General features: G+C 36.1%; 1 protein-coding gene across 4 annotated transcripts in view; it reads left to right on the top strand.

Annotated features, from left to right (window-relative positions):
- Nucleotides 1–12958, top strand: part of MCTP1 (multiple C2 and transmembrane domain containing 1) — a 339516-nt gene that overhangs the window by 134522 nt on the left and 192036 nt on the right. For all 4 annotated transcript variants that reach the window (XM_035014874.1, XM_035014872.1, XM_035014873.1 and 1 more), the window contains 2 exons: nt 1395–1565; nt 4554–4684. In XM_035014874.1, the coding sequence (XP_034870765.1) occupies nt 1395–1565; nt 4554–4684 (302 nt within the window). The remainder of the gene's footprint in view (nt 1–1394; nt 1566–4553; nt 4685–12958) is intronic.

The following is a 12958-nucleotide window of genomic DNA, read 5'->3' as shown; positions in this document are numbered from 1 at the left end:
AGTCCAAAGCACCCCAGAACACACTTGAACGCTGCTCTCGGAGCTCACAGAGGTATGGGCTGTGTAGGTGCAGTCCTATGTTGATATTAATAAGGCAGAGCCACCAGGCAATGTTGTTCAAAATTTGGGGATCACCAAGGCAGGGAACCAGGTAATGCAATTTATAAAGATTTCCATTAAAATGTTCAAATATAAAAAGTATTGCCTTTTGAAAAATGTAGTTATCATTTTCCTAATAAAAGCAACCTGAAATGCATTACTTTTCATGATAGATAAAAATGGCTATGGCGTTAGTGTGGTAAGGAAAAAAAGCAGGAATTCAAAGTGAGAGAGGGAGTTATACAAAATAGGCTATAACTTTATAATGTTAATGTTGAAGGAATTGGGCTGAAAGCAGAGTTAATCTATAATTTAGAAATGGGGTACTTTGAGGTGGAGAGACATGTTGAATTTCTTCATGAAATGACTGTAAGTGAAAAAAAACATGCTTGACAATATAGTACCGCTTGGTTCTGAATCCAAATCGAAAAGATTTTTAACATCTTAGCTACTTTGATTTGTTGTATGTGCTGTTTAGTTCAAAAAGATTATACAGCCATTTCTGGTAGGCTTCCTAATTTTCAAAAATTGTGACTTTGTTCACTGGCTCGAATATTGTGACTTAGAATTGAGCATAATAAAAATCATGAAGGGACATGTTCAAGAACTAGAGTGAGAAGTAATTTCAGAAACATACCCGCCAATGTAAATCACATATGTAACTTTTAAAATTAGTGATGCAAGTTTCAGCATAAGCAAGACACCTCAGATGGGCATATTGATTGCGTTTTCTGTTCTACAGAACCTTCCCTAGTGCACTGGAACTCCATTGTCTCCTAACGTAGCAACGAAGAAGGTTTTTAATTGTCTGCACAGAACTCGTAACTAACCTTACAACTAAAACTCACTACTAAAACCAACTGGTAACATGAAAAAGAGATCTTCAAAAACCATAACTAATTACAAATTAAATATCGCAGTGTGGATGAGGCCTTTGGTATTTATATTTATTTTTTACATATTTTGACACTGGTGTGTTTGACACACAGGCATATATTCTCTGGCGTTCTTCAAGTATCCACATCTTGTGATTTTAAGAGTTGGAAAACGACTTTATTTTGAGCATTCGCCTCTTTTAAACAGCAACCTTAAGTTTATCATGAGATGATAATTTCACATTTATTGATGGTTTTATAATTAATAAATAATCTGTAAGTTATGTTTATTTTTTTAATTGTTAACTACCTTTTTTTTTTTTTTTTTTCCAAAAAATCGTAACAGGAGAAAGGGTAATGCCAAATGAGGTATTTTGGTTCAAAACTCAAGAGGCTAACTCTGTTTTCCTTTACCAAAAGTTTCAGACCCAAAGTTTACGTCTATCAGACGTACACAGAAAATCACAGCTTTGGAGAGGAATAGTCAGCATCACTTTGATTGAGGGACGAGACCTCAAGGCAATGGATTCAAATGGGTTGAGTGACCCCTATGTGAAGTTCCGGCTTGGGCATCAGAAGTATAAGAGCAAGGTAACCATATCTCTTTTGTGTTCCTGTCAGTATTTGGCAGGCAGTGGTTGGTTAATGGCCATGTTTTGGGAGATGAAAACACTAGATACTTTCTTAAATGCTTAACAGAACTTCTTTCGAACATCGGGTCAGCAAACCTGACCAATAACTCTACTGTGGCATTTCTTACTTAATGTGCTGTGTGACCTTGCGTGAACTACTTTCCTGTCTCAACTTCTTTATCTATAACACAGGAGTTGAACGTATCTTTAAAGAAAAAAAAAAAAAAAAGCTGGAACAAACCTAAATTGATGACTGGCGCATAACATGCTGAGTGGAGTGTTGGCTACTATTATTATTATAATTATTAACTGGTATCAGTACTACAAATAGCATTATTTTACATACCATGTAAAGATACTAAAAGTCTTTGTACATTACTCTGAAACATTTTATCCCAACTGACTTACACCAATGCAGACTGCAAGTTTTTTCCTTTATTTATTTAGAAAACAAACGGCCAAATTCCTGCTCTCCATACTAGCGGTGTGCCATGGGGCAGGTTACTCTGACTCTCCATGCCCCAGTTTCCCCATCTGTAAAAATGAGAATTAAAATAATGCCTAGGGACGCCTGGGTGGCTCAGTCGGTTAAGCATCTGCCTTCAGCTCAGGTCATGATCCCGGGGTGCTGGGATCGAGCCCCGCGTCGGGCTCCCTGCTCAGTGCAGAGCCTGCTTCTCCCTCTGCCTGCCCTCACCCTGTTTGTGCTCGCTCTCTCTGACAAATAAATAAATCTTTAAAAAAATATAAAAAAAATAATGCCTACCTAATAATGTTATTGAGAAGACTGAATAAATATATGTTATGCATGTCAAGGGCTTGGAATACTGTCTCATCCATAATTAATACTCAATAAATGGTAGTAGCAGAAAGAAGATTAGAAGCAGTAATAAGTATATTGTGTAATAACAATTATATTAGTAGTAATAATATATTATATTAAAGTCATCTTAGTATCATATTATTGAGAGAGGTAATAATAATTAGCAAAGGCCATAGTGGTCATAGTTTATTTGTGGCACATGTCTTATCTGTGTTGTATCCAAATACAACCTTTTTGGGGGGCCTGTCTGGCTCAGATGGAAGAGCATGCAACTCTCAATCTTGGGGTCATGAGTTTGAGCCCCACATTGGGTGTAGAGGTTACTTAAATAAATAAATAAAAACTTTAAAAAAAACGAAAAACCACAACAAAAACAAATACAACCTCTTAAATGGTCAGCTTCTACAGCTAGTATTCATCGCTTGGGACAACTCATCATATCTGTCTTGTCTTAAAAATCACATTCTACTTTGATGGGAATATCTTCACTTTGACATTATCATTTTCAAGAACTTTTGATAAATAGCCTGCCTAGGTTCCTTCTGGCACAGGAAGTTTTCATCAGTAACTAGGTAGTTAGAAATATCACAGAGCTGATTCATTAGTAGGCAGTGAGAACTGCTCACAGGCTGATTGGTTACCTTCTTGAGTGCCCACATGGAGGGGCAAGGCACCACTTCTGACCTGAAGGAAATCATATAGGGAAGACAGCCCTTAAAAAGGAAACTGAAAAATTAGGCTCTTAATGGCCAAATAAGGAAGACAGACCATTCCCCAAAATACCATAGAAGTGCATCTGAACCCAATAATGAGAGGTTTGAATTATCATAGGATCCTCTAGTGCCATCTTTTTTTTTTCTGCCATGGACTTAATAATATATTTTAAAGAAACTACTGATTCCAAAAATAGGTACCTATAGCCACTTCTGTCTTGTCCTTTATCAATTAACATCATTTCCATGTTCTGGTAGACTTAAAACATTACTTATTTTTATAGTTCTGCTCTTTAGGTATGAAATATGAAACTCAGCTATGGACACGTGTCTCTCTTTGCTCTTTTTTTCATGATATATTGCTGATTAATTTCAGATTATGAACTTTAAAAATTGTGATTCATTTGTATTACCTTTGCCCATAACATACTTCATTGCTTTCGAAGTCTTTACATCTGAAGATCTGTCCCTTATACATTCAAAAGAGAAAAGGCCACTGCATGCCCTCCTGCTAAAAAGAAAGAATAGGGAAACAAATATGAATGTTGTTTAACCCAATGGTGAATGAAATTTCAAAGCACATCAATATGGGTCACTCTATTTCCTTGATTCTACCAGATGTCTTATCTGAATACTTAAAGTTACAAAATTGTATTTCGAATAAGATAACTTTTTTGTATTTGCAACATAGAGATTATACACACACACTCATATTAATTCACAAACATTTTTTGGCATGTTGTTTTGGGGAAGAGATCTGAGGCTCTAATCAAAGACCTGAGTTAAAGTCTAGATACTAAAACGTCGGTCACTTCAACTCTAGGTCTCAGTTTCTCCAGATATAAAATGGAGATGAAACATCAGTGCTCTAATTCTAACATAAATGTTTGCCTGACCACCCCAAAGTTACTTGCTGTTTCCTCCTGCTCCCATAGAACTTCATTGTCTGGAGTTTCTTCATGTATTCAGCTCAGAATTCCCATGTGTGCGGGGAGTAAGGGGGGAAAAAAAACCCTGGGAATCCACATCTCCCTCTATTATGAGATGACAGACTGCGAGTTGTGTCTTTGTGCATTAACCAGTTATGTAAAATAAATGCTAGTATCTGAGTGAGCTATTTCACTTATAGACTATTTGCCTTTTCTGTATAATTCATACGTCTCATCTCTTATTCAAGATGACAAAGGGGTGCCCTTTGGTTTTCAGGACATATCCTCAAGGGTTCCTTCAGATGATATGCATTAAAGATACTAGACATCTAATGACTCATTTCCATCATTTCTGGAAGCTTTTGTTCAAATCTCACACATGCTTTTCTAGATAGCACCTTAATTTTGATTTAATGCCTTGAGTTAAATTTTTTTAAAAGACTGATATTTATGTGACAACAATTACTTTTTTTGTTTTCCAGATTATGCCAAAAACCTTGAATCCTCAGTGGAGGGAACAATTTGATTTTCATCTCTATGAAGAGAAAGGTGGGATTATTGATATCACTGCCTGGGACAAAGACGCTGGGAAAAGGGATGATTTTATTGGCAGGTTTGTACGATTTGGCATTTTTGGTTTACCCTAGAGAGGGTGAATGTTGGTAAAAGGATAATTGCTTTATGTCTGGTTATAGTAATTGACCTTTACCATTTTGAAGGAAGGGATCTGACCATAGTGAAGCAAGGCTTGGGCCAAGGGAAAAATAGATTTGAAGACTGACCAGTAGGTGGCAGTTTTGACCAGTTGATGGGCAGGCTATCTGAATTTGATATCTAGAAATTTTCTCCAGGTGTCAGAAAATTGTGTGTAAAAGTTATGGGAATTGAGAAAGAGGAATCTCATTTCAGGCAGGATACTTAAAGAGCACAGTCATCATCTGTAAAGTGATCTGAGATAATATTACTTTTCTTAAAGCATATTGTGAGACAATAAATGCATTGTTTCCTACCCCTCCCTACAAGGTAGAGAAACTTTGTAATCTCTTAGGAGTTCATAAATCTGTAGAGTTCCCAAGTTTTAGTGATGGCAGCATGTAAGGGATGCAAATCCATGTTAACCTAAGTGAAGAAAGAGGTATCGTGAGGCTCAATGACATCTCTCCACAAAGACGAGGTTATTTCAAATGACTGCTTGAATTCTGTGAATTGTTTTCTTGCTTTAAAATCTATTTTTATTTTTTGATATGTGTGTATCTTTGTGGCAAAACACATCAAAACCCGCCAATACTAAAATAAAGCATAATGTACAGAAGAGTTTGTTAGTTTAGAATATTCTTTCCTCATTGCAGTTCACATGAATTCCAAGTCTCTAAACATACAGCCTGAAGAAATGCATACATACCAATAATAATCAAGGGCATTTTATGCTAGAAAAGCAAGAATCCAACCCAATGTGTTTATCCCTTTGTTTTTTGTTGTTATTTTGCTGTTGTTGTTATTCTGAAAAATACATTTTTTAAATTTTTTAATGAACATATAATGTATTATTAGTTTCAGGGGTACAGGTCTGTGATTCATCAGTCTTACACAATTCACAGCACTCACCATAGCACATACCCTCCCCAATGTCCATCACCCAGCCACCCCATCCTTCCCACCCCCACCACTCCAGCAACCCTCTTTTTGTTTCCTGAGATTGTCTTTTATGGTTTGTCTCCCTCTCTGGTTTCGTCTTGTTTCATTTTTCCCTCCCTTTCCCTATGATCCTCTGTCTTGTTTCTCAAAATCCTCATATCAGGGGGATCATATGATACTTATCTTTCTCTGATTGACTCATTTCGCTTAGCATAATACCCTTTAGTTCCATCCATGTCATTGCAAATGGCAAGATTTCATTCCTTTTGATTTATCTTTATCCATTCATCTGTCGACGGACATCTTGGCTCTTTCCATAGTTTGGCTATTGCGGATATTGCTGCTATAAACATCGGGGTGCAGGTACCCCTTCAGATCCCTACATTTGTATCTTTGGGGTAAATACCCAGTAGTGCAATTGCTGTGTCATAGGGTAGCTCTATTTTCAACTTTGTGAGGAACCTCCATACTGTTTTCCAGAGTGGCTGCACCAGCTTGCATTCCCACCAACATCTGTCGTTTCCTGACATGTTAATTTTAGCCATTCTGACTGACGTGAGGTGGTATCTCATTGAGGTTTTGATTTGGATTTCCCTGATGCCGAGCTATGTTGAGCACTTTTTCATGTGTCTGTTGGCCATTTGGATGTCTTCTTTGCAGAAATGTCTTTTCCTATCTTCTGCCCATTTCCTGATTGGATTAGTTGTTCTTTGGGTGTTGAGTTTGGGTAAGTTCTTTATAGATTTTGGATACTAGCCCTTTATCTGATATGTCATTTGCAAATATCTTCTCCCATTCTGTCGGTTGTCTTTTGGTTTTGTTAACTGTTTGCTTTGCTGTGCAAAAGCTTTTTATCTTAATGAAATATGGTTTTAAACAATGGTTTTCTTTATGGGATTATAAAGTGAGAGGTTAAAGATTAGCTTCATTTAACCTGTAATGTTTTACTTATAAAATGAAATGGAAAAAAACTATTGTAACCTAATACTGTGTTACATTTCAATCCTTTTAAAAGGACAGGCCTTCATTGTGTATTTTTTCCTTTTAGTAAAACATTATTTTCAGAGTTTTCTTCAAGCTCTCTTGGGATATATCACCAGTTAAAGTAGCTTAAGTATACATCTGTTAATACACTGACTACATTTCATTATGGTTATATGTCTATGTTTCTATCTCCCTCAACATGCTATGAGCTCATTTAAGCATGTGCTGTCTAGCTGTTCCTTAAATAACTAATTCATTTTCATAATTTAGAGCAACATTAGCCGTATTTGGTTACCATAAGATAAGAATGACTGTCATGTGTAACTTGCTACCTCAGTCTCATTACTCTATATTCATACTTTCTTGTGTTAGTAAGATAAGGAAATAATTGCTACCATGTACTGTCTTCCTGTACTTCTGGGTCCATATCACATGAAGTATATCTTATCCCTTTTTCTATTTTTTTCCCATAATAACAGATAATCCTTTTATGTATTTTTTCTTACTTTGAAAATAATTTCCAAATTTGGAAATTATGACAGTTTCTCAGCCCATCTGGTACTGACCTTTCCCTTTTCCTCACTTGATAATATTATGAATTCTCCAAGGCCATGGCTAACTATATTACAGAAATGGTTGGCAGAGAGGTGCACCTGTTTATCTCTTCTCACCTTGTTTCTATGGGGTTGTCCATAATTTGGCAAATTTTGAGAGAGCAGTGACAGTTGGCTGATCTGAAGAAAATAGATTGTTCTAGATAACTGGGGGAGCTAAGGAGGTCTTCTGAAATTTGGGAGAGAAGAAAACCGTTTTTGGAGCTTTGTGGTTGGTGAGCATGTGGGGGGCGCTGGGCGAGTGGTGCACCGGAGGGGCCACGGAAGCTCTGGGCATATCCCCATGCCTTGCCTGGGTATCTCACATCTGACTGTTTCTGAATTATCTCCTCTTATAATAAACTAGTAATCTAGTTGGATGTGTATTCCCGCTTTTCATTTTTTCTAGCTCTTGGAGGTGTTACTGCCTATGTATAGTGTCTGGCTTGGGCTTTGCCTGGATTGTTAGATGAGTTGTTTATATTCACAGTTATTACACAGGAGAACCCAGCTAGCTTTGGTCATATGCCAAACATAATAGTCTATAAAAGCAATCTGAGCCAAAAAATTTTAGAGTACACCAGAGTACAGGTGTAGACAAGATGACTCCTAGAACAGCTTCTGAGTATCAGTTAAAGCCCCTTTACACAATAAAGGGAGTTATTGTCCAATTTTGAAGTAATCACAAATGTTCAGTAAAACAGTTTTGTACACTCACTCTGCCGATTTAACCAAGATGCCCATTGCAGAAAAAAGGAAATGACTATAGTAAATCATCATTTCAAATCTATTCAGTGTCTAGATAGCACCAGAAACTCTAGGTTCCTAACTTTATGTTTATTAAGTTGTACTTTATTTTTCTATTTATATTCAATTAATTAACATATAGTATATTATTAGTTTCAGAGGTAGAGTTCGGTGATTCATGAATCTTATATAACACCCAGTGTTCATTACATCACGTGCCCTCCTTAATGTCCATCACCCAATTACCCCATTCCCCACCGCCCTCCCCTCCAGCAACCCTGTTTATTTCCTCTGATTAAGAGTCTCTTACGATTTGTCTCGCTCTCTGATTTCATCTTGTTTTATTTTTCCCTCCCTTCCCCTATGATCCTCTGTTGTCTCTTAAAGTCCACGTATGAGGGAGATATATAATTGTCTTTCTCTGATTGACTTACTTCGATTAGCATAATATGTTAAATTGTACTTTCAACACATCCTGCGACTGAAAAGCAAGATATTATTATATCTAAGTGGTAGGCAGAGTAAAGTCACTGTGTTTATGTCAAGGTTGTTTGGTAATGGTGGAACTAATGCAGATTATAATAGAATTCCTTGGTTCCTAGGGTAGTTTAGATGAGAACTGACTTACCTTCCATTAAGTGAGAGTTCTAGGAGTAAAGTAACAAGAGTAAAATTCATCCTGTTCTGCCTTGTTTTGCAAGCTATCATTGCAACATTTTATGTCCTATTAACTTTTTATTATTTACTTATTTATTTAGAAATATTTTATATGTAACTAATGTAAATTTAAGGTGTATGATAGTTGATTTGAAACATTTATACATTGTAACATGATTATCCTTGTAGCTCTAATTAGCACCTCTAACATATCACCTAATTATTTCATTTTTTTTGACAAGAATAATTAAGATATGTCTGTATTAACTTAAAAATTAGAAACTACTCTGGGAGTTGGCTGGTGGTTGGTGAGTAAATTTAAAGTTGGCCATGAAGGATAACACTGTCCTTTCAACGGCTGATAACTTTTTTTAAGGGTACACTCTTAAGGGTACACTCTAAATTCAATCCTAAACTTGAGAATGCTTATATGGATTGGATTATCTACATAGACTAGTTTATTGTGTTAGATTTTGTTATTGTCCCACTTTATTTTCCAGTTTTGGTCAAATATAATGATTTTTGAAACTGTGTTTTGTAAATGTATGCTCCATAATAGGCTTTTTTTTGGTCATGATAAAGACAAGACTGGCTATGAATAAAAGGGCCACTTGCAAATTTGGAGTGCCGATACAGTGAAAAATATTTAACACTGAACGTTACCCCTGCCATTCCCACTTGAACCCATGCAATCAGGCTTATGCCCCCCAACAATCCACCAAAACTGTTCTTGTCAAGGTCACCTGTGACCATCAATTTATTTATCATTTGTTTCCCACCACTAGAATGTAATCTTCATGAGGGCGGAGATTTTTGAGTGTTTTTGTTTACTGTTGCATCCCCAATGCCTAGAAAAGTATATGGCATACAGGAGGTGTTTTATAAATATTTAAAAAATATTTTATAATTGAAATACCTGAAGTTTGATTTAATACTGGAAATTATGGCTCTTCCTTCTCTAAATACAGTTCACCCTTGATCAACATGAGCTTGAACTGCACACATCCAGTTATACACAGATTTTTTCCAATAAATACAGCACTTTTATCTTCCTTTTGATTTCCTTAATGACATTTTCCTTTCTCTGGCCTTCTTTATTGTAAGAATATGACATATAATACATATAACATACAAAATATGTGCTAATCATCTTTTCATGTTATCAGTACGGCTTCTGGTCAACAGTAGGCTAATAGTAGTTAAATTTGGGGGGAGTCAAAACTTATACACAGAAGTTCAATTGTTCACAGGGTTGGTGTCTCCAGCCCCCATATTGTTCAAAGGTCAACTGTAAATACATAATTTGACAGTGGCTGTTAATGAAAAGGCAATTAGAACAACATGACTTAGTGGTAGGTACAAAATTTCAGTGTATTTGTACATAACTCAAAAAGGGAGAATTAATGAGGGAGAGTGTAAAAGTGTCTGAGTAATACTTATACTTAAAAAATACTGAATTGTTGCATTTTTTAAAGTAGCCTATTCATTTACCAGGATGCTTATAACTTCTTCATCATTATACTATCCAGGGAGTTAATGCCATCTGGTTGGTAAATTTTAACAAAAATAAATTTACCATGAGTAGAAAGAAACAATAATATCAATGCCCTACAATGAATAGGGCACTATTAGGTTATCTCAAAATTAGGGGATAAGCAGAGTGGTTGATATTATGCCCGTTTCGCAGATGCAAAAAGTGAGGTGGAAGGAGATGTAGAGGCTGCTCAGCTAGTATGAATCTGGGGTGATTGATCTGAGATTCAAATCCAGAATTCCTGACTCTTAAAGTCCACACTCCTTTCACTTTGGTCTTATATTCAAAATGGTCTGAAGCCATTAAGTGCTCAATAAAATGCCAAGTAGTCAGTAAACCAACTTAGGTGGTATACACAATAGTGCAAGTTGGAACAACAAGTTTTACCGGTCGCTGAGCTACAACGATCAAGTGAAGGTGAAATAATGTTAATCTGCATGTAATTATTTAACTTTCTGATCACCTGCATTTTGGCAGGCAAGACGGACTGCCACCTTTACGATAATCAGCTAATAAATCCTCATGATGGTTACACTTTTATGCAGAGCAGTAATCTGAACAAATTGGCTGCTGACAGCCACGGTAAATTGTCAAGAATGAGTGCTGTCAGAGAACAAGTTGTTTTTATGAACATGCAGAGTAAGTAAATCCCGTGTCAAGCAATCTTATTCAGTTGGAGTTATTTGCAATCCAATATAGCAAGATTTATAACGTTATTTATTAGTGTGCAAAATGCTTGTTTATCTTTAAAGTGGCATTGACTTGGGGTACATATATTTTAGGTTGGTGAATTGCTACTGACTTTATTTGTTGCATTGTTATAAGGTCTGGAACTGCCCATGAGAGCAGAGTGCTACAGATGTAAGCTTCGCTAGAGAGCTCTAGTTCGACAAAATTTTTATTAATGATGTTTGATAAGAAAAATATATTCCAAATGGGCAAGTTCTGGATAAAGAACAAATGCTTCCAAATTCTACAACCATATAAAATAAATCTGTGGCTCTGTATTTAAGGCAGAAGGAAGGAGAATGTGGGATGTGTTAAGTATAGTGTGGCAAATGGGGAAAACAGCCTTTGACTTTGGATATTAACCAAATTAATGTTCTCTGTAGGTTGAAGGTCATTGCATTTGACACTCTGTAGATTCTGACTTGCAATGTTTCTTATTTGTGATACCAATTTGCCAATGACTCTTTTACTTCCTACATAGAATGGAAACAATCCTCTTGCATTAGTAATTTGAAAGGACAAAGACAGCTAGTCAGAAAATTCTAAACTAAAGAGAGTTTTTTTCATGAAATCATTACATTTCACCCTTTTTCTTTACTAAGGCTTGAGTGAAATATTTCATTAGGGAAATAGACAATATTTAAGGAGAGAATGGAATGTGTCATTGATTCTTGTCTTGGTTTTTCATAAAATCAGCCTAAGCCAAATATATTAAGATTTCAATCTATTTTCTTTCATGGGTTACTATTCTTTTCTTCTGAAGATTTCTTGCAAAAGTTTATACTCAGTGCAGTGTTTCTTACACAGTGGGCAAAGTTTCCAAGGACAGTTTTCATGCACCACCGTGTGTATATTAAACGGTTTACCTTCAAGTCAGTGAATGAAGAATTTCACAAGTTTGTGGAAGTATGCTCTGATAAAGCAAACTTCCCAAAGATAGTTAAACACTGACAACTTCTGACAACAGAAAGTCAAGAACAGTGTTAGCATTTTGTAATGTCAGAGATGGCGTAAAAACTGCATAACTTCTTCTTTTTTAACATAAAATATATTATTTGTTTCAGAGGTACAGGTCTGTGATTCAACAGTCTTACACAATTCACAGTGCTCACCATAGCACATACCCTCCCCAATGTCTATCACCCAGCCACCCCATCCCTCCCACCCCCCTCCACTCCAGCAACTCTCAGTTTGTTTCCTGAGATTAAGAATTCCTCATATCAGTGGAAATCAGAGGGGGAGACGAACCATGAAAGACTGTGGACTCTGAGAAACAAACTGAGCGTTCTAGAGGGGAGGGGGGTTGGGGGATGGGTTAGCCTGGTGATGGGTATTAAGGAGGGCACGTACTGCATGGAGCACTGGGTGTTATGCACAAGCAATGAATCATGGAACACTACATCAAAAACTAATGATGTAATGTATGGTGATTAACATAACATAATAAAAAAAACCCCCAAAACCAAAAAAAACTGCATAACTGTGAAACTTGAAAACTCTTCAGTGGCTATGTATTGAAATCTTTAAAATGCAGAGATTCTAAAGAATCACATATTATACTGATTTACAATATAAAATTTTATAATATATTATGTATCATGAGTTTTACTAATGTAAATAAGTTCTCATATATTATGAAATCTCGAAAAGCTTCATAATTTTATTGTTAAATTAGGTCAAAATTACATAAAATATGTGTTTTTTTTTTTTAATTACCCCCCGCCCAAGAAATCCTGTAGAAGTTTGTCTTCCTGTTCCGAAGGCTTTGTTTTCAAATGTCTTGCTAATCATGATGGCTTCATAATATCATCAGCTAACTTCAAGGCATAGCACACACTTACAAGTTTCTCGTTAACATAGATGTAAATTTCTATTGCAAATATTATTCTTGATACTTTGGCATTGTTTTGGCTGAATTCTTGCAAGATCTGATTATACTATCATTGGTTCGTAAATCAGAACGTGGCTGACTCGGAGCTCAGCTAGGAGAAGTGGTGCTTCTGCATAT

This window comes from Mirounga leonina, unplaced genomic scaffold (assembly GCF_011800145.1).
Source record: "Mirounga leonina isolate KUSES-001 unplaced genomic scaffold, KU_Mleo_1.0 Mir_168, whole genome shotgun sequence".
Classification (NCBI taxonomy): domain Eukaryota; kingdom Metazoa; phylum Chordata; class Mammalia; order Carnivora; family Phocidae; genus Mirounga; species Mirounga leonina.
This window is presented reverse-complemented; position numbering and strand designations above follow the sequence as displayed.